Source organism: Poromitra crassiceps (genome assembly GCF_964638095.1).
Source record: "Poromitra crassiceps genome assembly, chromosome: 19".
In the NCBI taxonomy this organism is placed as follows: Eukaryota; Metazoa; Chordata; class Actinopteri; order Beryciformes; family Melamphaidae; genus Poromitra; species Poromitra crassiceps.
This window is the reverse complement of record NC_139646.1, coordinates 11,279,240-11,305,788: the sequence shown is the minus strand read 5'-3', so window position 1 is coordinate 11,305,788 and position 26,549 is coordinate 11,279,240. Positions and strand designations below refer to the sequence as shown.

Here is a 26,549-nt window from a genome sequence, read left to right as displayed (position 1 = left end):
GAAAAATGTATATTGTTTGTTTATTAACTGGCCCCTTGCCTTCTATCATTTCCCGAAAGTGGCCCCCCTCAAAGCAAGTTGAGTATCCCTGCCCTAGGGTGTATGGGAGATGTAGTTAAAGAATAGCTAAACCCCACCTAAATGTTTGGTGAAGTCTGACACCCAATGTTGAAAAGTTGAACTGGACCTCCTGCTCTGAACTGAACCTCCCCCCATTGGCTGGCTCCGGGGGTCTGTAACGTCACCCTCTACACATAGTACAACAGGTGGTGACATCACAAACCCCCGAACACCATCTTGTGTGAGGCTTCAAACATTTAGGTTTGGGGTTTAGTATCTCTTTAACCAATCTACTAACACATGGGAGAGATCGCCGTGAATTATCCATAGTGTTGTGAAATAAATTAATGCATATTAATTGTGAAAGCATGATTTTTTTTCTCAGACTATAGTATAATCATACCATCATCAAAATCTATAATCATTGCATCCCTACAGTGAACTAGTTGCTCCTGTACTGGCGCGACGCCCTCCTGTCTCCTCCATACTCAACAACATCTCCTCTCCTCTGTCCTCTCCCCCGATGCAGAGACGCCCCCTCCAGCCTACATGCCCCCAGAGGAGCAGATGACTCAGGACTGCCCTCAGCCTATGGACACCACCCTCCTGGCTCCGCCCTTGCCTGTAGAGGGTAACAACAGGCCAGGTATCCATGGCGATATTAACTCTCTCTCTCTCACACACACACACACACACACACACACACACACACACACACACACACACACACACACACACACACACACACACACACACACTGTGTCCCACAGCAGTATTGCTCCCATGTGTCTCACTGTGCTAAAATCCACACAGAGCTGTCTGCACCTGCTCCTGCTTGTGCTGCAGGTGCAACGATTTCTGGGAACTGTTTTTGAATGCGTTTCTGCTGCTGCGGGTCACACAAGTTTAAGCGCACATGCATCCCAAATACGACTGGGAAAAACGTCAGTCGAGTTGGTCAGACCGTGTCTTGTCTCGTGCAGTTGTGGACAACTTCAACAGGAGCGTGGAAGGGATTTGCTTGGGTTACAGCGAGGCGCTGTCTATGGGTGCAACCCCAGGGGAAGTTCAAAGCCTCAGCCAATTAAGACGGCACTCACAGCAGCTTTTATGAGCCCTGTAAAACCTGGGGCTTATGTCATCTCCACTGGTGGTAATGACTTGAACCTCGTTAACCATCAGCTTTGCTAATTACCTCCAACTTCCAGATCTGAAATGTGCTGCAATAATTGCTATCTCAGTGTTTGTGGTTTTGACAGGCTTTACCGCACACATCTGAAACGGTGCGTTCGTGAATAGGTAATAAACCATACGAAAGACATGTACATGTATTGGATGATTGTATAGTCTTTATACCCACTGTAGGGATAAGAAGAAGGGCCACACAAATAAAACAAAATATGACCTGGCTGTGATACATCTGAAAGCCTCTTGTGGTCTAAACGTCCATCAAATATGTCTTAATTTCCCTGAAGCAACTGTGTGCAACTGATGCTTTCAGTCTGAATTGGATAGACAGTTTTTGTTTTGGCAAGGCGAGCTAACCCACATGAGGTGGTAGAGTGGAGCAGATCTCTGTCTTTTGTGTCACACTGACTGATTTAACAGTTGCATCCTCCCCCAGAAAACTAGCAATGGGGGGGGGGGTGCTCTAATACACTGTGGGGGCGATTCCAATTCAATTAGTTTTGATTAAATTAGAATCTCATGTCACATCGGAATACAAAACTGGACTTGCAGACTTCCAGTCTCTCCACACCTGACCCCCAGTGAAGCTTTCTATTTGTTTTTATCACGTGCAGTCAAGGCCCGGGGATCGGGAACACCATCCCACCCGCGCACAGTGACAGAGGTGGTGGGAAGAGCTGTTGAAATGCGTGCTGGAAGTGGGAGTTTGGGGAGTTTTTAAGTTCTTTTTCCACAAGCTGCATCCTGTACGCGGGAGCGGGTTTCCATTGTAGGGCGCTTCTGGGAACCCGGGCAGACAAAACACACCTGCTAGCCAGTGCCACGCTACAGAGGAAGCTTGGGAGAAGTATGCGCTTTAGATAAACATGATTTATTCCTCCCCCAGAGAGGGTGAGGCCAGCTGGCACCGGCTTCACCCGAGATACCAGGCTCAATAAAGGGCTGGCACACAGACCAGACCGCAGACAATCTGGAGGAGTTTGCCGTAAGATTGCTCCGCATTGATTTTGGTCTGGGGCAAACGTATACAAATGTAGCCAGTGGGTCCTTTAAGTTTATTCAAATCATCGTTATGGGCTACAGGGGACAATTTGGAAGAATTAGTTTTTTTGCGGATGAATAAAATCTATAGCTAAAGCCTCAGCAGTCATCTATGGCTCCCGTCAATTTATCTTAGGTGGCTTTAAGATCAAACAAAAAAAGAGTTGCATTGTACTCCTCTCACCCCTGTAACCTATTGATGTGTTTCCTGTGCAGATGTGCAGCCCGTGGCCTATGAGGAGCCCAAGCACTGGTGCTCCATTGTTTACTACGAGCTGAACAACCGCGTGGGGGAGGCATTCCAGGCGTCCTCCACCAGCGTGCTGGTCGACGGCTTCACAGACCCCTCCAACAACCGCAACCGCTTCTGCCTCGGCCTGCTCTCCAACGTCAACCGCAACTCCACCATCGAGAACACCCGGCGGCACATCGGCAAAGGTACGGTAGGACAGGGTTCCCACGGCTCTTTGAAATCCTCGATAGTTTGTGAATTTGAGAAGAAGAAAAATCAAGGCCTTGAAAGTTTTTTGAAAATACAGGTAGTCATAAATAGACATGGGTCATTGCAAGTGTTTGAATTGATGTATTTTGTGCAAGAACAGAAATTGGGATTTTGTGTAACACACAGCACAGTTGACAAGTGTTCACACCTTCAAGCCTCTTTTTTTAACTGTTGTCTGTGAGCTTCTCTAAAGCCTGCTAGCTCTCATTATAAACATTCTCGTTGTTGTAACAGTAATGAATCTTGATCCCTGTCTCAAACTATGCCGTGTTGGCTCCCTGAATTTGAGGGAATTGGTAATGGAAAGTCCTTGAATTTGATGTTTAAGAAGGTGTGGGGGAACCCTGGGTAGGCGAGCGCCCGTCGATGGGCTGCAGCACACAGACAAGACAAGATCAATGCACGTCGTCAATAGATGTTTAGGCATTGGGATGAAGAGGCGTGCAGAACACTAACAACAAACTGAGTCAACATTTATAGTAGTCTATTGATTCTAGATTTTGACCACATTGATGATTTGTGGTCGTCGGTTGTTTTCACGGAAGTGCCAGACAGACAGAGAGCAGGATATGGAAGAGCCCTGACCTCAGCGCTTGTATAAATCTAACGCCCCGTCATGCTCTTCCGTTTCCTCCCAGGTGTCCATTTGTATTACGTGGGCGGGGAGGTGTATGCAGAATGCCTGAGTGACAGCAGCATCTTCGTCCAGAGTCGCAACTGTAACTACCACCACGGGTTCCATCCCACCACCGTGTGCAAGATCCCCAGCGGCTGCAGCCTGAAGATCTTCAACAACCAGGAGTTTGCCGAGCTGCTGGCCCAGTCCGTCAACCACGGCTTTGAGGCCGTCTATGAGCTCACCAAGATGTGCACCATCCGCATGAGCTTCGTCAAGGTAACCTGATCGCATGGAAGAAGCTTACAGATGAGGAGGACAGAAATACACTCGATAGGGACGGGACAACATATCGAAATTCGCATGTGGGGCAGAAAAAAGAAGTGCGATATTAGCTACATACAGATATGCACATATGAGGAATCTAGCTCGGTGCGTTGGTGTGGTCCAAATAGCAGGCAAACTAAACAGTAAAGTAACAGTAGTGGCAACCAGTGCAATATACAGACACAAGCAATAGACAATAGGCAATAAGCATATTCAAGCAGACAGTACTATTAGCAGTAAGGGGGGAAAACAGAATAGTACTAGAAAATATGAATTTGAATGAATTTAATTTAATTTTGAACGGAGCCCACAGCATAAGAATTTCACACGTGTGTACTTGTACTACGGAGTGACAATAAAAATCTTGAATCTTGAATTTATATGAAGTATAAAAATGTACAAAACTATTCTGCTGTAGTAATCACAAATTAGATAACGTCTCAAGTTCTCCATCCAATTATACTATTTTCACATTGTAATGACATTTTTAAATTGTTCACATTCTAGCAAGTCAATGGCAACACGAGAAAGATCTGTGGCTCAGACTAAACATATTTCTGCACAGTCATACTACATTGTTATTGAACGTTTGTTTATTACAGCATATTGTGGTTGTATCAAATCATGAACCCCATATCGCTTATCGAATATCATGGTGAGAGAAGCATATCGTCCCATCCCTCATACTTGTGATCAGACTCTTACTATGATCATCTAAAATGAGGTGTTTTTCCGTGTTCCAGGGCTGGGGTGCAGAGTACCACCGTCAGGACGTGACCAGCACGCCTTGCTGGATCGAGATCCACCTGCACGGCCCGCTGCAGTGGCTGGACAAGGTGCTAACCCAGATGGGCTCGCCCCACAACCCCATCTCCTCCGTTTCCTAGACTAAACTGTCCTCAGCCCCGTGGCTGTCCGCACCCCAGCATTTTGGTTCAAGTAGCGAGAACAGGGGTTAGCTGGTCCGAGACCGGCGCGGGCTTTAGTCAATCTGCTTTTTCCAATAATTGATAGAGGTTTTGGCTGAAGCACAAGCTGATCTGGGACCAGTTGGGTTGGGCAGGTTGCTGTATGGGTTGGTTTGTACTCTACTTGAAGGATGTCTGAATTGGGCACATTTACAGACTGGGAGAGGGGTAAGCAAAGTGAGCATGATGCAACTGGAAGATACTTGATCTTTGTGACCAACTGTAATAATTAGACCATCACACTCATCATGACGCAAGTATTCTCCCACAGTGTCTCTTTTTCATGATTCTATTGTTCCCTCTCATACCTAGTTTGCCTCTTAGGATTCCCTCGCAAGTCCAGATTTACATGTGTCGTTACAATGATCACAGGACATTCCAGGTCGCCTAAATTGCAGTCGCCTGCTAGATCTGACTGCGCCTGCTGTCTGCCGACCGACTGCGATGGTGTCGGCATGAAATGTACTAACGGACGTGTGCAGAATTAGCAGGGGCTGGGAGGATGACCAGTATGACTGAACATGTTCAATCATCTCCAGACCCAGAGATCAGGAGGATTAAATGTCTCCCGGAAGTGTTCTTTTTGGCAGCGCTAGCAAAATAAAGCAGCGAAACTCTAAAGGAAATCCCATGTCGCAAATCTTGAAAAATAACAGGAGGGCAAAACTAGGGCGCGTCTGAGAGCTTTCAGTGGGGTTTAGTGTGGGGCATGGCACTAAAAGTTTTCAGTGGGGTTTAGGGGGACATGGCACTAAAAGCTTTCAGTGAGGTTTAGTGTGGGACATGGCACTAAAAGTTTTCAGTGGGGTTTAGTGTGGGACATGTCACTAAAAGCTTTCAGTGGGGTTTAGGGGGACATGGCACTAAAAGCTTTCAGTGAGGTTTAGTGTGGGGCATGGCACTAAAAGCTTTCAGTGGGGTTTAGGGGGACATGGCACTAAAAGCTTTCAGTGGGGTTTAGTGTGGGGCATGGCACTAAAAGCTTTCAGTGGGGTTTAGTGTGGGGCATGGCACTAAAAGCTTTCAGTGGGGTTTAGTGTGGGGCATGGCACTAAAAGCTTTCAGTGGGGTTTAGTGTGGGACATGGCACTAAAAGCTTTCAGTGAGGTTTAGTGTGGGGCATGGCACTAAAAGCTTTCAGTGAGGTTTAGTGTGGGACATGGCACTAAAAGCTTTCAGTGAGGTTTAGTGTGGGGCATGGCACTAAACGCTTTTAGTGAGGTTTAGTGTGGGGCATGGCACTAAAAGCTTTCAGTGAGGTTTAGTGTGGGGCATGGCACTAAAAGCTTTCAGTGGGGTTTAGGGGGACATGGCACTAAAAGCTTACAGTGGGGTTTAGTGTGGGGCATGGCACTAAAAGCTTTCAGTGGGGTTTAGTGTGGGGCATGGCACTAAAAGCTTTCAGTGAGGTTTAGTGTGGGGCATGGCACTAAAAGCTTTCAGTGAGGTTTAGTGGGGCATGGCACTAAAAGCTTTCAGTGGGGTTTAGGGGGACATGGCACTAAAAGCTTACAGTGGGGTTTAGTGTGGGGCATGGCACTAAAAGCTTTCAGTGGGGTTTAGGGGGACATGGCACTAAAAGCTTACAGTGGGGTTTAGTGTGGGGCATGGCACTAAAAGGGCATTTTCAGAAAAAAAGACAAATGTTTAAATGTTGCTCATGTTGTGTTCCACCTGTGTTCAACTGAATTTTAAGAAAAAATGAATAGTGTTTAGGTATATTCACCATTAGAGTACGTGCTGTGCAGTCTGGTTTTGCAAAGCGTAGTTTGGTTAGTGTAGTGTTACACATGTAAGGCTGGTAGCTGAAAATGACACGAAGCAGAGGCAAATACAAGTGCAGTTCAGTTTGTCCCTTGCTGTATATGCTACAGCAAAATAAAACGTGTCAAATACAGAGTCACATTGAGGATATAAATATTTCAGTGGCTGTGCTTCATTCTCTTATTTCATTGACTCAGCAAAACTTGCTAAAAGACTGTTGTGGGGTGGGGGGGACATGTTTTTGCCTGAGCATTCAAAATTTTTAAATTGTTGACTGAAAAAAGGGTAGCTATCAGTTACTGATGGTCCTAATAATTTTTTTTATATATAAAATGCAGATTTTGCCATTCAATTCTTTTATGCTTTGAGCAATCCTATTTGCTATTAAATTGTTATATTCTTTATATTCTTTTTGTATTTTGAACATGTTTTCTGTTTCATTTGTCTGCACTTTCACACATTGCCTCTTTGTTTTTTTGTTTGTTTCCTCCTCTGTTTTTGCTCAGTAGAACTCCCAGAAAAGCAGTTTTATTCCATGAATATCAAGTCTCTACTGGAAGATTCAATAAATTTGTTTCATCACTTGCAACGTCTGTCCTGTGTGTGTGCGTGTGTGTGTGTGTGTATGTGCAGGGATGTGCAGAAAACATTAGAGGGGCAGGGGCTCAAATTCTTAAAAGGGCACTTCGGCGCAGAAATGCCGCCGTCCGGAGCTTTCAGTGGGGCCGTCCGGAGGTGCGGCGGCGGAAATTTCAGGCAATTTGAAGGCCAATTTAGGGGAATAACTCATTTTAAATATTCAGATTTAGAGGAATATCTCATTTTAGGATGATACTTGTCACAGAAAAATAACTCCACAAACTGAATAATATTAGTATATAAAAGTTGCATGCTGTTGCAATACTGTTGTGAAATCATTTAAGCATCAATATTTATTTGCTCCTTTTCTCCCTTGTGGTTGTGGGGGGGTGGCTCTCTGTATAATTCTTTGCTTTGACAAACATACATACCTGATTCACGTTGACTGATATATCTGTCAGTGTGCGCCTGTGCTGCTGTCGTTCAGTCTGCATGTGGCTGAGTGCGCACTGTTGGAGTGGGCGGGGACGGGCCGTCTCGCTCTCAACAGTCAATGGGCAAGCCACGTGCGGTTTTTGGGCTGCTGCCTTCAGGGGCGGCTTAGAAAAACACTGGTCCATGCAGAGGCCTATTAGTTAAAACACAGTTAGTGACGGACAAGCCCGTCTTTTATTGTCACACAGTCACACACCAACACATGCATGCGGCCACAACCACACTCATGCTGACGGTGGCCGGTGAAATTTGTCCTCTGCATTTGACCCATCCTGGCTTGTCCTTTCCTCCGGGGGGGGCAGGCCAGGAGCAGTGGTCGCTTTTTCTTTCCAGCGCCCAGGGACCAACTTCGGATGTTGTCGTCACTGGTCGGATGACGATCTTCTGCATGTTTTTAGTGGGGGGTTATGTACGGAGGAACCCCCTGGGGAGCACGGGGAGAACATGCAAACTCCACACAGAAAGGCCCTTTGGATGAGATAACCCACCTGGGCAGTAGGCACTGAAGATATGGGGGAGACACAACTCCCAGCGTCCCAGGCGAGAATCGAACTCAGGACCTTCTAGCTGTGAGGCGACAGCGCTACCGACTGCGCCACCACCGTGCCCCCATTGCACCATTAGAAATGGTGCATTCAAGGCCAAGAGAGCTCGGAAAAGGCATTTCTCTTTGAATGCTGCCTTCAGTGACGGCATGGAAAGGGCAATTTCCATACAAAGCACCATTAGAAATGCTGCATTCATGGTCAGGAAAGGGCACTTTTTACAGACTGAAAAAAAGGCAGGGGCTCAAGCCCCCTTTGATGTCTATGTATGCACGTGCCTGTGTATGTGTGTGCGTGTGCATGTGTGTGTGTGTGTGTGTGTCCATTATTGTTGGGACAACCCATGCTAAAAAACAACAACTGTATACACTCATGGTATTGTCAACATCAATCAAGGAATGTGTGTGTAGGGGGTCTTAAAGCATGGTTGGGGTACAGAGTTGAAGGTCACAACAATAGACCCTTTTCACGGGGGCCATTTTGTGTCGAAAAGGCAAAACACTAATGAGGGTTTTGCTTGCAACTGTAACTGCAATAAAATTAATTTTAATCCCCTAAAATCCATGTTTTAATCAGACACTCCATTGTGACAGCACTGGACCAGTTATAAGCAAGTAAGGTGTATTAGGAAAGAAAGAAAACATTGGGTAATTGCACGCGCATGTGTGTGCATATATACACTATGTTCTGTGTGTAGTTTGTTTCTGTGTGGGTTTCCTTCAGGTCATCTGGTTTCCTCCCACATCCCACAGACAAACAAGCCAAGGGGTTTGGAGACTTCCAAATTGCCATTAGGTATGAATCAGAGGCGTAACTAGCATAAATGCAGGTAATGTGGTTGCATTGGGGCCCGCCCCGCACTATATCGTATTCGTACTCAATGAGCCACTGCATCTGCTCCATGGTGTCACATACATCATTCACCAAATAAATAACAATAAAATAAAACAGTTTTACATACTATTTTACATAGCCGATATAGTGTCAAGGTGCTGTCGTGGAATTTCCAGGTTGCCAGGGAATCTGGTAAATTAGGAGTCCACAAACATAATACAGTACTATAATGTTATAAAGAAGATTGATCTCAGTTGTGTGCAGTTTATTCGCCTCCATGGTTATCTTCTGCGATTTTCTGCCAGCAGCTTTTTCTCAGGCTGTGGTGTGAGAAGTGACCTTGACTGTTTCTGGACTTCTTGAAACAGTGATCCCAGCTTGTCCTGAGTACATCGACCCTTAATAAGCCTATCCTGTGTGTCTAGTGAAAAACTATTCAAGAGAATATAAAATGTAGCTACAGAAAGTGCGTCCCCACTGAATATGTTCCCATCTGTTATGCTGCTCCGACACCAGATTTGGTCAAGTATATCACAGGGGTCTGTTTTACATTGTGATGGGCAGGGCCCACTTTGACCATCTTGCATTGGGGCCCATTGTAGCAAGAGTAAGTTTCTTGATGGATTTCATTCTGTATTGTTTTATGGTTGGAATTCTAGTGAAAACAAAACTTTGCCCTTTTTTGCTGGGGACCCACTAGAACCCCTTCGAGGACCCCTAGGGGGTCCGCAGACCCCACGAGAAGCACTAGGGATGACCCCAGCACTAGTCTAAAGCTGTGTGGCTGGCTACATGAGCTAGCTCAGGAGACTACTACTAGTTAGGTTAGGCTACTACTACTATTGTGTTTCAGGCTTCAAGGCGGCTTTGGAAAGATTTACATTTGCTGCCATCTAGTGGATAAAGTGGGCTACCGTCGTTCCAGTGCATTCACTTTTTCATTTTCAGTGGTCATTCCCCCCACATACCGGTAGTTCACAAATCACGCAGACGTTTTGCTGCACGCTTATGTACATTTAATTTTAGACATGTTTTATAAAGTTGTTTTTCTCCGACTGGCGCAACGTTTCGAAATTTGCGAGCGGCGAAGAGGGGGCGGTGCCACACGTGACCGGAATAAGGAAGAGAATGAATTAAACTGGTAGGAGGTCAGCTTGAACGCTTACATTTTATCTGAAATGTCAGCTATCTAAACACTGCTTTTTAAGATAATACCTGTAGTCTCATTATGGGGTAAAGTTGTATCGATGCTGCCTAACGTAGAGGAGGATTTAGACGCAGATGGGTGCACGCTCTTGTCATAAACAGTGAGTGAGTGTGGCAAGTTTTCTAAAGCAGTTTGTATTCAGCAGTTGGCTGTGAAGCAGAGCTAAACTACTGTGTTATCTTGGGTTGGGTATAAAAGAGAAATAATAGAAAAAATGTATACAAAAAGCATGCCCATCAAATTCTGTGACCTGCAGTGTTGTTGTTGTTGTTTTTTAGATTGGTTTAGGTTTAGGCAGGAGGTGTGAAATGGATCAGGGCAGGTCACCAAAACGGTCTATTCGAAATGTGTGACCGCAGAAGGTGCTTGCTTATAATGCTGGCTAGTGGCTACATACCCCGCTAGCCGGGGTAAATGGCTAGAGTACATTGTGGTCACATATTCGGATGACAGCTGTCAGAAATAGTGAAATAATTGATTCTTTCCCCATAAGAACCGATGTGGTCACTGGTCACTGGTCACCTATTTTGGTTGTCACAGATGTTGGTGTAACACTGCCCTGGAAATATCTTCTAAGGCAGGCTGCATATTACTCAAATTCATTCTTCTGAAATATTCAGTAGCAGTTTAGCTAATGGAAAACACAACAACAACTGATACATGTTGTTTTAAACCATCCCGTTTCTCCTCTTAGATGACCCAGGTGTACCATACGATGGGACGGTCCGGCCTCTCCCTGCTCCGCTACCTGACCCCCCATTCATTGGCCTTGCCCTCGGTCAGCAGGACTCAGTGCCTCCGCAGAGGGCTCCTCTCTGGTCCTCACAGCCGGTATGGGACCCCTGGGCGTGACTGGCGGGCTGTGAGCACCGAGGCGGCGCTCAGCCAGCACCTGCAGGACCTGAGCGAGCCTGAGAAGAGGCTGCTGAACAAATTGTACTGTGGGCTGATCCAGGGTCAGCGGGCATCTCTGGCCGAGTCCATCACCCTGGTGGAGACGCAGCATCCCAGGAAGAAGGAGCTGGCCCAGGTGCTGCTGCAGAGGGTGCTGGCCTACAGGAGGGAGCAGGAGGAGCGCAACGGAGGGAAGCCGCTGGCCTTCAGAGTAGGTGTGTGGTCGCTCTGGGGTTAAATGGCTACAGGGTTTCTGTATTCAGCTGGGCATGTGAGCTAAGACCATGATGCCACATCAACTGGTTCATGTGTACAAAGTGGGACTTGGTTTTGTCAGCTGTAGAGGATATATCTGTATTCTCTTGATTGATCTCCTGCCTGTATGATGATTAGTAATAAGGCTGTGGTGTAGGCTATAGACTGATGGTGATATTTTTGTGGTGAAGCTGCAGAAATCTGATTTGTTTGTGCCGATATTCTGTCATGCCGAAAAAGTCAAAATACCCAGATAAAATATATCAGCAATCTGATATATCCAATCTAAGTGCCATGTTTGTTTCATCATATTGAAAGATGGATCTATCTGAAGGAGTGGATGACCTTTTTTGATGTTTTGTAAGTCATTCTACTTGTCTGTCTGTGTAGTTGTGTAGCTTCTACACAACTAGATTAACAATTAGATTGAAAATTTAATTGCAGTGGCCTCATACATACAGTTAGGTATATTTGGACACAATCTTCATCATTTTGGCTCTGTACACCAACACAATGGACTTGAAATGAAACAATCAAACAATGTGCTTTAACTGCAGAATTCCAACTTTACTTTGGGGGTATTTACATCCAAATCAGGTGAACGGTGTAGGAATTACATTACATTTTAAAGGACCAAAATGTAAAAAATTTAAGGGACCAAAATAATTGGACAAACTAACATAATCATCCAATCGTACAAATGAGTTCTGAAGCATTTGGCTGAAAATGAGAAGGTAATATTGTCCGAAACACTTCAGAATTTATTCTGCTGCTGTTGTCAGCAGTTGCATCATCAATACATACAAGAGAACCAGTTCCATTGACAGCTGGGCATGTATGGCTGTCAATGGAAATTGACAGTCATACATGTCCACGCGTGGGCATGTATGACTGTTCATAGAACTGATTCCCTTCCATTTATTGATGATGTGGCTATGACAACAGCAGCAGGATGTTTTGGACACTATTATCTGCTCATATTCAGCCAAATACTTCAGAACTCATTTGGACGATTGGATGATTGTTAGTTTGTCCAATTATTTTGGTCCCTTTAAATGTAATTTTGCTCCCTTAAAATGTAATTCCTACACGTTCACCTATTTGGATGTAAATACTAGGGATGGGCCGGAGTACTCGGTTACTCAGGTACTCGTTTGTAACGTTAGTACTCGAGTAACGTTTCAGCTGTTCGGGGACTCGCCCAACCCCCACGTGGATCTGGTGATACAGCTAGGCAGCAGGGCGCCGCATAAGAGTAATATTTGGAAGTATTTTGAGAAACACCACAAAATGACTGTGCAGTGCAAGATATGTAAAGTTAAACTTACAAAACATAGACATACTAGTTCGATGCTTAACTACATGCACAATTGCCCATAAAGCACAAGGAGGACATCAACAGGGCAGATGAAAAGCAGTTTCGCATTACCTTGTTTGCTAGCAGTAACAAACGCTGTTGTTGTCCGCACGTGCACAAATTGGTAGAATTCGCAGGGAATACCAAGTATTTCCTGACGGCGATCGCGACATGAACGCTTCTACCCTAGATCCCCAAAGAACTGCAAAGAACTGTGTTCGAAGGGACGAAAAGAAGAAGTAAGATTTGTTGCTGATGAGCCCTCCTCACTCCAAGCACCTCAGTTCTAGATTTGTATGTCTGTTTGACAACTGCGAGGATTAGAGAGGAGTGGCAGGGGGAACTTGGCGTTGACTTATCTGACATTATATGTGATAGGAGCATGTCCGTGGTACAACTCTGCTCAGTTAAAAGTAAAATAATATTTGACTGGTGCTCTAAAGCCTACAAAATAACCCTTCAGCCGGAGGCAGAACTCGCTATCTTCGGCTACTCGAGTCCTCTCTGAACTTTCTTACAGCTGTGCAACAGTCTCTGACACAGGGGACTATTGTTGGCAAGAAACTCATTCTGCAGGAATGGAAGTCCCCCTCTCCTCCTCCTTTTCTGCCGTGGTTGGCAGACATGATCTCCGTTATACGAATGGACACACTCAGGTTCCTGCGGACCAACTCACTTAAAAAAATGTCAGTTATCTGGGACCTGTTTTTGGCCTACCTTGAAGAGGTTATAGGGGCGACGGCTGAGATCTGCCCGGCTGGTTTTTCATGAACCCCTTGCGTGGGATCCCATGCACAACATTTCTTAGAAGCACATAGACACCTCTCGCAGCTGGTAGCACCATGTTGTAACATTGAAATGTTGATATATTTGTATGTTTTTGGGGGTTTTTCCACCCTATGTCTGAGTTTGTTTGTTTTTGATATTCTGAAGACTGAAAATAAAATATTGGGGGGAGGGAGATTTGTTGCTGATTGGAGCCGTTTGTGGATTCCGTAGGTCTGTCTGGTCCTCCGGGAGCAGGGAAGTCCTCCTTCATCGAGGTGGTGGGGAAGATGCTGACAGGACGCGGACACAAAGTGTCAGTACTGGCTGTGGACCCATCCTCCTGCACTACAGGAGGTCAGACATACATACATCATCAGCATAAGATATAGATTAGTCATTGGGATGACAAATGGATGCTTTACAAAGTATAACATAATAGATCTAAATGGATAAGTATAGTTTGATTCCTAAGGGCGCTTCAAGCAGGATTCTCTCATCTTTTAATTTCAGTGATGTTCCCATGCTTGATGCTGCCTGCCACCATCATCATCTGTCAGTACATGCTGCAGTGGCACAGTTACAGTAATGAATAGTGTAGCTGCTCTTACCTACTATATACAGTATATCATCCTTCTTGTTCCAGGGTCTTTGATGGGCGATAAGACTCGTATGACCGAGCTCTCCAGAGACATGAATGCCTTCATCAGGCCGTCCCCAACCTCTGGGACACTGGGCGGAGTCACCAGGACCACTAATGAGGCCATTGTCCTCTGTGAGGGGGCCGGATATGACATAGTGCTGGTAGAGACTGTAGGTAAGACACTGGGATATGACATAGTGTTGGTAGAGACTGTAGGTAAGACACTGGGATACATAGTGCTGGTAGAGACTGTAGGTAAGACACTGGGATATGACATAGTGCTGGTAGAGACTGTAGGTAAGACACTGGGATATGACATAGTGTTGGTAGAGACTGTAGGTAAGACACTGGGATACATAGTGCTGGTAGAGACTGTAGGTAAGACACTGGGATATGACATAGTGCTGGTAGAGACTGTAGGTAAGACACTGGGATATGACATAGTGCTGGTAGAGACTGTAGGTAAGACACTGGGATATGACATAGTGCTGGTAGAGACTGTAGGTAAGACACTGGGATATGACATAGTGTTGGTAGAGACTGTAGGTAAGACACTGGGATACATAGTGCTGGTAGAGACTGTAGGTAAGACACTGGGATATGACATAGTGCTGGTAGAGACTGTAGGTAAGACACTGGGATATGACATAGTGCTGGTAGAGACTGTAGGTAAGACACTGGGATATGACATAGTGCTGGTAGAGACTGTAGGTAAGACACTGGGATATGACATAGTGCTGGTAGAGACTGTAGGTAAGACACTGGGATATGACATAGTGCTGGTAGAGACTGTAGGTAAGACACTGGGATACATAGTGCTGGTAGAGACTGTAGGTAAGACACTGGGATATGACATAGTGCTGGTAGAGACTGTAGGTAAGACACTGGGATATGACATAGTGCTGGTAGAGACTGTAGGTAAGACACTGGGATATGACATAGTGCTGGTACAGACTGTAGGTAAGACACTGGGATATGACATAGTGCTGGTAGAGACTGTAGGTAAGACACTGGGATACATAGTGCTGGTAGAGACTGTAGGTAAGACACTGGGATATGACATAGTGCTGGTAGAGACTGTAGGTAAGACACTGGGATATGACATAGTGCTGGTACAGACTGTAGGTAAGACACTGGGATATGACATAGTGCTGGTAGAGACTGTAGGTAAGACACTGGGATACATAGTGCTGGTAGAGACTGTAGGTAAGACACTGGGATATGACATAGTGCTGGTAGAGACTGTAGGTAAGACACTGGGATATGACATAGTGTTGGTAGAGACTGTAGGTAAGACACTGGGATACGACATAGTGCTGGTAGAGACTGTAGGTAAGACACTGGGATACATAGTGCTGGTAGAGACTGTAGGTAAGACACTGGGATATGACATAGTGTTGGTAGAGACTGTAGGTAAGACACTGGGATATGACATAGTGCTGGTAGAGACTGTAGGTAAGACACTGGGATACATAGTGCTGGTAGAGACTGTAGGTAAGACACTGGGATATGACATAGTGTTGGTAGAGACTGTAGGTAAGACACTGGGATATGACATAGTGCTGGTAGAGACTGTAGGTAAGACACTGGGATATGACATAGTGCTGGTAGAGACTGTAGGTAAGACACTGGGATATGACATAGTGCTGGTAGAGACTGTAGGTAAGACACATGTGAACATCAAAAATTACAAGCAAAAGTACCACCACAAAAGTGACAGCATGTTACAGTGGTACCCCCCCCCCCCCCCAAATCCTGTTTTCTGTTCCTAGGACACCATGGTTGCATCCCAGTGCCTGGAATTTATTCTAACAATAATCATAAACTAAATGTTTAAGTCGCTGCTGAAGACTCATCTCTTCTTGCTGGCGTTCGATTCTCGTTAGCGTTCGATTCAAGTTGAGCTTGACACCTCCAACCCCATTTTTTATTGTGCCTAACTCTTTTATTATGTCTATTGTTTGCTTTATTATTCTTTATTAAAACTGTTTCTGTCAACCTGTTCAGCACTATGATCAACCATGTGCTATCAACTTTGACTTGACCTGACCCTTGTTATGTCCCATCCCAACATGCCAATTCCTTGTGACTTCTGCCTAGATGGAAAACATACATAACCCCCCCCCCCCCCCCCCCCCAATTCAGTTCTGCCCTGAACCTGCAGTGTAACTCTAGTATTTAAAAAAAGGCTTGATGGATTCATCACAGTTTGAGGTTTCTTTGTACTTGTGGATTTTGTCTCACTTGTTGTCTGTCAACATCATGTTGGTCTTTGAGCTGGTGTGTCATATTGTTAGCACTGACAATAACGTGTGTCTTTGTTCCCAGGTGTGGGCCAGTCAGAGTTTGCGGTGGCTGACATGGTGGACATGTTTGTGTTGCTGATTCCACCAGCAGGGGGCGATGAACTCCAGGTCAGTGAACAAAAGTGATGTTTTCATCTGTATAGACAACCTGACAACCTAAACATTCTAAATGTACCCTAGCTTATTTCCTGTTGCGGTCTTTGATAATACAGTAGCCGACAGGAAATAAGCTAGGTTTCAAACGGTTCCCTCGCAACAGAATTGCAGTGAAACCGTTTACCTGGAAGGAAGAAGAAATGAGATGTGCAAGGATTGAAGGATGCTCTGGTCTCATCTGCTTCTGCCTGGTCCAGGACCGTCACAGTGATGAGTCCTTTCAAAACAGCAGGGCTGGAATCCATTTGATGCAGCTTACTGAAGATTATTCCACATTACTTTTTATTGCAGTTGTCTGAAGAATGTAATTATGTCCCTGTGGGTCCATGGTATGCAGGACATTATGTTGTCATGGTGACATCTGCCTGTCTGTCTGTCTGTCTGCCTGTCTGTGTCTGTCTGCCTGCCTGCCTGTCTGTCTGTCTGCCTGTCTGCCTGCCTGTCTGTCTGCCTGTCTGTCTGTCTGTCTGCCTGCCTGCCTGCCTGCCTGTCTGTCTGTCTGTCTGTCTGCCTGCCTGCCTGTCTCTCTGCCTGCCTGTCTGCCTGCCTGTCTGACTGTCTGTCTGTCTGTCTGCCTGCCTGCCTGCCTGCCTGCCTGCCTGCCTGCCTGTCTGTCTGTCTGTCTGTCTGTCTGTCTGTCTGCCTGCCTGCCTGTCTCTCTGCCTGCCTGTCTGCCTGCCTGTCTGACTGTCTGTCTGTCTGCCTGCCTGTCTGCCTGCCTGCCTGCCTGCCTGCCTGTCTGTCTGTCTGTCTGTCTGTCTGTCTGTCTGTCTGCCTGCCTGCCTGCCTCTCTGCCTGCCTGTCTGCCTGCCTGTCTGACTGTCTGTCTGTCTGTCTGCCTGCCTGCCTGCCTGACTGCCTGCCTGCCTGCCTGTCTGTCTGCCTGCCTGCCTGTCTGACTGTCTGTAAACACATTCTTGTCAACACAATAACTCAAGAGCAAAACATGGAGAACATAGAAAGGTCATATCACACCACAGCTTCCTCTATAGATGATCTGATTAGATTTGGGAGCATCTTGCTGCATAAATGTGCATAATAATAATAAGGAAAAAGAGATTTTCTTCAAACTACTGCAACTCCCTGCTTTAAAATCTGGAGTTCATATTAATGAGTTATGTGAAGACAAGTATGCACTGCAAACAAATAATTGCGAATGAATGCATTAATTAGCTCAATTAATAACCGAATTAGCATAACTGGTTATGATTAATATATCATGGTGATTATGGTGGGACATTAGGCAGCTGACGTGCTTTTTGTTTGAATTATTGTCGCAGTTGGTTTCTACAATGAAAATATAGAAAAACCCACCGCCATAGAAACATCAAACACTACGGATATCAAAATGCATCAAATCAGTAAACTGCATGAATGTGATTTTTAAGATTGCAAAAGTATTCCCAATAGCACAAACAGTTAAGTTGTGCTACAGGCTGCATCCTGCATTGCAGCAAATGTGACAAACCATAATGCAGACCGTTCATATCAGTGCAGTAATTACTCAGCTATGCATTGAGGCAATAAATTACATGGCTAAAATGTAGCAAAACAACACATGAATAACAAAAGGCACAACTAGCAATATTCAGAAATGCAACAAGTATTCAGTACTTCCACTCCAGCCACGTGACTGTTCACCCACCACCTGGATACAGAAATGTGTGCGCAGTGTTGCCAGATACAGCTGAGACTGTTCAAAACCCGCCAAAACGGACACAAAACTGCCCAAGCAAATGCAGGTCAATGGAAACTAGCGACTCAATAAACCCCTCAAGCCCATTCTTTCTCTGCACGATGCAACCCAAAACAGCCCAATTGGCGTAAACGGCCCAATCTGGCAACACTGTGCGTGCACCCACACTGAACCTACACTCAGACAGCTGTCAGGCACAGGGCAGCCTGATACACTGAACCTACACTCAGACAGCTGTCAGGCACAGGGCAGCCTGATACACTGAACCTACACTCAGACAGCTGTCAGGCACAGGGCAGCCTGATACACTGAACCTACACTCAGACAGCTGTCAGGCACAGGGCAGCCTGATACACTGAACCTACACTCAGACAGCTGTCAGGCACGGGGCAGCCTGATACACTGAACCTACACTCAGACAGCTGTCAGGCACAGGGCAGCCTGATACACTGAACCTACACTCAGACAGCTGTCAGGCACAGGGCAGCCTGATACACTGAACCTACACTCAGACAGCTGTCAGGCACAGGGCAGCCTGATACACTGAACCTACACTCAGACAGCTGTCAGGCACAGGGCAGCCTGATACACTGAACCTACACTCAGACAGCTGTCAGGCACAGGGCAGCCTGATACACTGAACCTACACTCAGACAGCTGTCAGGCACGGGGCAGCCTGATACACTGAACCTACACTCAGACAGCTGTCAGGCACAGGGCAGCCTGATACACTGAACCTACACTCAGACAGCTGTCAGGCACAGGGCAGCCTGATACACTGAACCTACACTCAGACAGCTGTCAGGCACGGGGCAGCCTGATACACTGAACCTACACTCAGACAGCTGTCAGGCACAGGGCAGCCTGATACACTGAACCTACACTCAGACAGCTGTCAGGCACAGGGCAGCCTGATACACTGAACCTACACTCAGACAGCTGTCAGGCACAGGGCAGCCTGATACACTGAACCTACACTCAGACAGCTGTCAGGCACAGGGCAGCCTGATACACTGAACCTACACTCAGACAGCTGTCAGGCACAGGGCAGCCTGATACACTGAACCTACACTCAGACAGCTGTCAGGCACAGGGCAGCCTGATACACTGAACCTACACTCAGACAGCTGTCAGGCACAGGGCAGCCTGATAATGTCATGTCATGACAATAGCAGCACGTGAACAAGTCACATTGCCGCTAACATCAAACAAAAAGAGACTCTCACTGTAGGACTTCTGTATTGTTGCTTTTTTATGATTACCGTACTGTCACAAATAAGCCCATTTACTTTGAAACCGAAGTAAAAATCAAGTCATTTGCATCCCTTGAGTTGAGTCAGTTGAGTCCCTTCTAGTAAACAATAATCCATAGTTCCTTCCATCCGTCCGCCCATCACTCTGTATGTACACACAGATGCCTCAATGAGCTTATGTGTGTAGACTTCAGATGTATTCACAGTGTTGTGAACCTTAATGCCCCCCACCCCCACCATCTCCACTCAGGGCATCAAGAGGGGCATCATCGAGGTGGCGGACCTGGTGGTGGTGACCAAGTCAGATGGAGACCTGGTGGTACCAGCCAGGAGGATCCAGGCCGAGTACACCAGCGCACTCAAGCTGCTCAGGAAGAAGTCCAAGTCCTGGAACCCTAAGGTGTGTGTGTGTCTCTGTCTGTATGAACCCTAAGGTGTGTGTGTCTCTGTCTGTATGAACCCTAAGGTGTGTGTGTCTCTGTCTGTATGAACCCTAAGGTGTGTGTGTCTCTGTCTGTATGAACCCTAAGGTGTGTGTGTGTGTGTGTCTCTGTCTGTGTGCATAACAACCGTGCATAAACAGGTTGGGTCAACGAAGGACTGATTAGGATTATAATGATTATGGATCGGATACAATAAACAAGGATAATTGATGTGTCAGGAGTGTTCAACATTTAACCTGCTGGGCTGAAGCATTAGGTAACATTGCTCTGCCCCTCTAACACATACACGCGCGCGCGCACGCACACACACACACACACACACACACACACACACACACACACACACACACAGTGGACCCAACAAGACATCCCACAGCGAGGTCAGCTGACCTGGGAGGAGGGGTGGACGATGATGTCATAGCGTCAGGGACTCAGTGCTGCAGTGTCCCCCCCCCCCTCCCCTCCCCACACGCCCCAGCTCACCCGCCTGCCTGGCCTTGTCCCTTTGTTTCCCTGGCCCAATGCAGCATCTGCCCACATGGCAGGCTGCCAGGCAACACCCCTCCCCTCTCTCTCTCTCTCTCTCTCTCTCTCCCCCTCCCCTCTCTCTCTCTCTCCCCCTCCCCTCCCCTCCCCTCTCTCTCTCTCTCTCTCTCTCTCCCCCTCCCCCCTCTCTCTCTCTCTCTCTCCCCCTCCCCACCCCCCTCCCCTCTCTCTCTCTCTCTCCCCCCCTCCCCACCCCCTGCTACCGCTGCTCTGAATACTGGGCTGCTGTGTCATGCATTTTACTGATTAGAAGCCCGCACACACACATAAAAGCTGAGACGCTGGTCCCTCGCTGTCCTTCTCCTTTCCTACTTTCTTTCTCTATTCCTTATCTTCTCCTTCTTGCCCTCTTTTGTCTCTCTGTTGGTTAGGCCTGACCACTATTTCCAATTTACACACACACAAACACACAGACACACGCACACACACACACACACACACACACACACACACACACACACACACACACACACACACACACACACACACACACACACACACACACACACACACACACACACACACTCACACACACACACTCTCTCTCTCTCTCTCCTCATCACCTCTCCCTTTGATTGTGTACCTGGCTTTCTTTATGATCAAACTCTATATTGGTGGAGTTACAATGGTTTCCGCTGGTGTCACGTGAACATGAAAAAGCAACGGGCTCCTTCCTTTCCTAAGTTGAGGATGATTTGTGAAAGAAAGAAGAAAAAAAGACCACAAATTATAAACCCCCCCCCCTAACAATCCCCCCCCCCCACTAACTGTGCATTCCAGACAAATGGGGAATTAAAGGGACATTTTCAACCGGCTTTGTATCATTAGAACATCAGTAGTATATCAGAAAACTGTAAACAGTTTTGAAGTCATTTATTTAGTTTGACAGTTATTGAGACTTGATTTGAGTAAAGTTGTGAATCATTTGTGCATGAACGACATCACTGGTCCTGTAGTCTCGCTGGCCAGCCTCCTCTCCCTTCCGTCCGAGGAGTCTGGCGCCGCAGGTCTCCATGGTGGGATTGCGATGGGCGGCGCTTAGCGGCAGTGCCCTTGGAAAATAGTTTTCAACAATCCAACTTGCCGTTTTCAGCGTGTAGCAACGAGCTAGTGTGTCGGTTTCTGCCGTTAGCTTGCTAGCTAGTTAGCGTTGTTGTTTTCACTGAGGTGGCAGGGCACTATTTACAGCGACACATCTCTAACCGAAAGCTTGCCGAACAGAAGCTCTTAGGTCCAGGGGGAGAGCGTTCCAAAGCTTGGGAGCTACCGTGTTAAAAGCGCGGTCACCTTTTGTTTTGAGCCTGGTCCGGGGTACGACCAGGAGCCCCCTGGTCGGAGGACCTCAGTGACCGGCTGGTAGCATAGGGCTGGAGGAGGTCGGTGGTGTAAGAGGGAGCTTCCCCATGCAAAGCCCTAAAAGTGGTCACCAGAACCTTCAAATGAAACCTGAAAGCCACAGGGAGCAATGAGAACAGGATGGAAGTGATGTGTCAGGATTTGCGTGAGCGGGTTAACAGCCTGGCAGCAGCGTTCTGTATCAGTTGTAGACGGTCCAGAGATGATTTAGTGAGGCAGGTGAAAAGCGAGTTACAATAGTCCAGTCAAGATGAAATAAAGCCATGAACAGCTAATTCCAGTTCTGAGTGAGAGACAATGGATCTGAGTTTGGCAATATTTCCGAGGTGGAAAAAACATGTGCGGGTCAGGGATTTTACATGACTGTCCAGGAGCATGGTCTGATCGAAAATGACACCGAGGTTTCTTAGGCTGGAGCCAATGTTGGGGGTTAGAGATCCCATGTGTTTAACCACCTTTGAGACGATGGAGTCGGCAGCAACGATGAGGACCTCTGTCTTGTCTGCATTTAGTTGTAGAAAATTACTGGCCATCCAGTTCTTAATGGCAGACAGACACTCATGAAGGATGTTTATTTGTTCAATTTTATCTGGTTTAAACCAGATGCCCTTAAAACTGTTGATGAGGAGGCCTAGAGGGAGCATATATAGAGCCCATAAAATCGGGGCTAAAACAGAACCCTGGGGTATAGGCCACATGGTAGGGGAGCGGGGTCAGATGTAAAAGGGCCGACGGCCACAGAGAAGCTTCTCTCGGAGAGATAGGATGTGAACCATTTCAGGGCACTCCCGGAGACACCCACACAGGGAGGAGGAAGCCGCTCTGATTGACATGGTCGGAGCCAATGACAGAGCTTGTAATAAGCTGGGAGCGGACATCCGGCTGCCACCGAAACAGTCGCTCCAATGGGAGAGCAGCTGTAGAGCAGGGGAGGGTTTATCCCTGTTGCCTGTTTCCTTGGCGCCAGACTCCTCGGACGGAAGGGAGAGGAGGCTGGCCAGCGAGACTACTGGTCCTGTGGTCCACAACTTAACTCAAATCAACTCTCAATAACTGTCAAACTAAATGAATTACTTCAAAGCTGTTAACATTTTCCTGATATACTAGTAATGTTATAATGATACAAAGCTGGTTGAAAATTGGCGGAGTGTTCCTTTAATATAAGCAAATTGATTTTGAGAGATTTTGAGACCGTCAATTACCACAGTTAATATTGACTAGCCTACTGAGTCAATGTCTTGCTTGAAAAGAGAATAATTTGCAGTTTTGCTTGATACCTTTAAATTAATGCATGAAGAGGATACTTGAGACTTGACTTGACTTAGGTTCAGACCACTGAATTGAACTGAATTGAATTAACTTACACTTAAGTTTTTAAAATTATATTGCATTGAAAAGTCCTATATATTTAGTTTTCTTTAAGATTTTAAATTCATACTGGACAAAAACTTTACTAAATTGATACTGGACTACTGGACTATTGCCTTTACTTGGCATTCTACATTTAGACTTGAGACTGACTTGAGACTGAGCAAAGTTGACTTTGTCACACCTCTGCATACAGTTAAAGTACATTCAGTCTCAGAGAGTTTGATTTCCCCGTTTTGCCTCGTCCTTGTAAAAAGATGTGTACAAGTTGACCTCATGATTTGATTAGATGCCTCCAATACATTTTGGAGGTTTGCTTATGATTGGTTGTTGATTCATCAGATGTCTCCAATTTGTACCAGGGTGTCAAATCCAACTCTACCAACTGTCACTTTATGCCAAATTATCTGCAACTAATAGATTTAATTTAATTTAATTTAATTTAATTACATTCACCAATCTGGAGATGGTGGAAGATTAGCAACATCTGCAAGGTTTCTTCATGAACTCCAAACTCCCTCCTCTCCTTCTGATTCATTAGTGCATGTGAATGATGAAGTGATGATTTGCAGGAGGTTCACCTCTTTCTCTGAACAAACCGTTTGATGGCTCCTAAATGTGCCACCTCTGAATGACGTGGACTTTTGGGAATCTTGTTAATTTGATGTACTTCCACTTTTATATCCAAGGTCCTTTGATCAAGACCCCGTGTTAAATGGCTTTAAATAATTTGAACATACTGTATGGATGTTTCATAGCATATTCGTGTTTTCTTTCCACTGCAATATCTCTCTGGTATCAAACAATTCAAGCATGAATTAAATTATTTCACTAGCAATGACCCTGAATTTGATGATGTCTTTTGGAATCCACAGTAAGCTCTTAATAAGATACAGCCATGAATTCAAGTCACTTCTTGAACTAATCATCTCTTTTCGTGTGAGTGTTCGTGTGTGAACAAGAGGGAATAGAGATTATACACGTGTTGGTTTTGGCATGTGGCAGCCATTTATTTCAATGGATGTATCCTGTTAGACATGCAGCATTTTGCGAAAACCAGAGGAAACCCGGGACCTTTCAATGCAGAGCTTCTTATGGTGATCCATCAGATCCCCCATTCCACGCTTCCCAATCATTGTGAATGTAGCAATACAGCATGCAATGCCTTCTGGGGCGAGGCGGTCAAGCTAGCATCGGGACAGGCGCTCCTTCATTTGCATAAAGTCGTTCTCAATCTTCTTTATGCAAATGATGTGCGTTCAGCGCGGCGTGCCGCCTCCCGACACTCGTATACGATCTTTTCAACTAACTGTTGTAAATCCATTATTATTGTAGGCATCAAATGTTTTCACAAACACATTTCGCTCAGCCATTTTCATAGTTAAAGAGAAAGTTTGAGGGGAGAGGGGAAGGACACAGCCCACGAGTGAAAGCATTCGTCCAACATCATCGGTGTTAATCCAAGAGGCACGCCCATAAGCGTGCAATGCTGGGAAGCGGCACGAGCGGGCAGGCGTCAATGTGGATCACCAGCTTCAAGAAGGCAGGAGGCTGGAAATGTCTCACAGCGCCTCTAGTGGCACGTCAGATTTTCAGGCTGAACGATTGAGTTGTACAGAAAGCTGATTATTATTATTATATTGAGTTGTACTGAACGCAGTCAGATTTCTTTAAACAAGATTTTTTCGGGGGATTTACCACCAGTCTCGCAAAGTTCATGTGGATTTGTGACTATTTGCAGTAAGAGATCATATCAGAGTGATCACACTGACCACTGACTCCCTCTTCAGGTGGTGCGCGTCTCCTCTCAGACCGGCGAGGGCATCCCAGAGCTGTGGGCCAAGATGGAGTCGTACCGGGACGCCATGTCAGCCAGCGGCGCCCTGCAGGGCCGGCGCAGGGCCCAGCAGAAGGTCTGGATGTGGAGCTTGATCCAGGAGAACGTCCTCCGCCATTTCCAGAGCCACCCGGCCGTCAGACAGGCGCTCCCCCACCTGGAGGACAGGGTGACCAGGGAAGCCATCTCCCCGGGCCTGGCTGCTGACCTGCTCCTCAAAGCCTTCTCCTCCTCATCGTCGTCTTCATCGTGAGCGGAGAAGGAGGGATCACCTAGAGGCTGATGAGGTCCACTCAGTGCCAAGTAAAGTCAGGGCAAAGTGACGATATCGGCCCTTGATTCTGTGGTCAGTGCTAAACGAAGCAGCCACAATCTTTTACACTAAATCCATATGTAAAAAAAAAACACACAAAAAGCTGAGATAAAAGTCGTCACTCAGTAGGGAGAAGAGCTCAACCTACCTTAGTCCAAATTAGGAGATTACTGATCACTTCTCATCCACGGCACATTCACGTGTACATGGCAGTAGTACACAGCAAAATACATCTTAATATCATTTAATTGGAACGAGAGATAAGGTTTAATTAATGCTGTCAGATATTAAATGTAATTAAACTGTTGCCTGGCATCACCCTGAGTTTTCTAAACCAGAGACTGTCTGGGACTTTCACAATTGAGCTCTTTTTTACTCAGACAAGAAAACTAGACGAGAACAGTTTACAAGGACAGTTTTAATGAGATTAGCCTGGTGGTGCATTTGAGAATTGCGAGTGTATCATCATTACATTTGGAAAAGACGATGCAGAATACTGAACGCTGTAGCCAACAGGCTCAGCAGAAGGTGAAGCTGGTGCTGCTTTGTGACATATCGTGGGTGGCGAGCGCATCATCTCTGTGACGGACAGCTTTGACTGGCGTCCTTGCCTGCCCACTCGCTGTTCAAACACAACACCTTCGACCCGTTAGCGATGATGAGTTTTTAGAGCTTTGGGATTGTAACGGTCAATTACGTATCACATCTCTCTGCACAGCTGTGGAAACTGTTCTTATACAGTCAGAAACACTATTTTCCTCTGAATATCAATACGGTAGTTGTGTGGGGGAAAAAAAGTATTCACCATTATTGTTTCCGAGTTGAATAATTTTTAAATATTTATTGAGTGATGTGAATTATAAATGGATTATAAATCAATAATATTAAATCGGTCTCTATATTTGGATTTTTTCTCTCTCTCTCTCCTTGCGTTTGCTCTTGATATGAAAAAGGGGGAACGCTGCCTCTGTAAATATTAGTCTTGAAATTTCTGTTACAGATATAATTAAATTTGTGCATTCTGGAGCCAGAAGCCCCTGTGTTAGAAATCCTCTGAATGAGTCAGCGTCTCAGTTCCTTTTCATTTCTGTCAACCCTATGAAATAGCTTCAGAATTACCTTCACCATGCACCGTCTCCTCTGAACCACTAGAGGTCTCCCAAATTCCACTCAATCACTGTTCATTATCCTAATAACTGGCCTCTTGGTGCCAGCCACCCTCCCCCTGCATAACA

The 26,549-nt window shown here is 46.0% G+C and overlaps 2 protein-coding genes across 5 annotated transcripts in view; both read left to right on the top strand.

Annotated features, from left to right (window-relative positions):
* The window catches only part of smad1 (SMAD family member 1), a 24,715-nt gene extending 19,200 nt beyond the window's left edge, over nt 1–5,515 (top strand). The window contains exons 4-7 of the mRNA XM_083656270.1: nt 590–706; nt 2,506–2,727; nt 3,430–3,686; nt 4,478–5,515. Coding sequence (XP_083512396.1) covers nt 590–706; nt 2,506–2,727; nt 3,430–3,686; nt 4,478–4,621 — 740 coding nt within the window. The 3' untranslated portion in view covers nt 4,622–5,515. The remainder of the gene's footprint in view (nt 1–589; nt 707–2,505; nt 2,728–3,429; nt 3,687–4,477) is intronic.
* Nucleotides 5,516–10,030: 4,515 nt separating this feature from the next.
* mmaa (metabolism of cobalamin associated A) lies at nt 10,031–26,113 on the top strand. 4 transcript variants are annotated; one of them, XM_083655463.1, is made up of 7 exons: nt 10,031–10,060; nt 10,821–11,235; nt 13,632–13,754; nt 14,044–14,214; nt 16,369–16,454; nt 19,702–19,851; nt 24,955–26,113. In XM_083655463.1, exons 2-7 carry the CDS (start codon nt 10,821–10,823, stop codon nt 25,252–25,254), a joined length of 1,245 nt encoding a protein of 414 aa, XP_083511589.1. In that variant the 5' UTR covers nt 10,031–10,060; the 3' UTR covers nt 25,255–26,113. The 4 variants fall into 4 exon arrangements, with proteins under 4 accessions (XP_083511589.1, XP_083511588.1, XP_083511591.1 ...); XM_083655462.1 differs by lacking the exon at nt 10,031–10,060 and adding an exon at nt 10,104–10,226; XM_083655464.1 differs by lacking the exon at nt 10,031–10,060 and adding an exon at nt 10,172–10,230.
* The last annotated feature ends 436 nt before the right edge of the window (nt 26,114–26,549 follow it).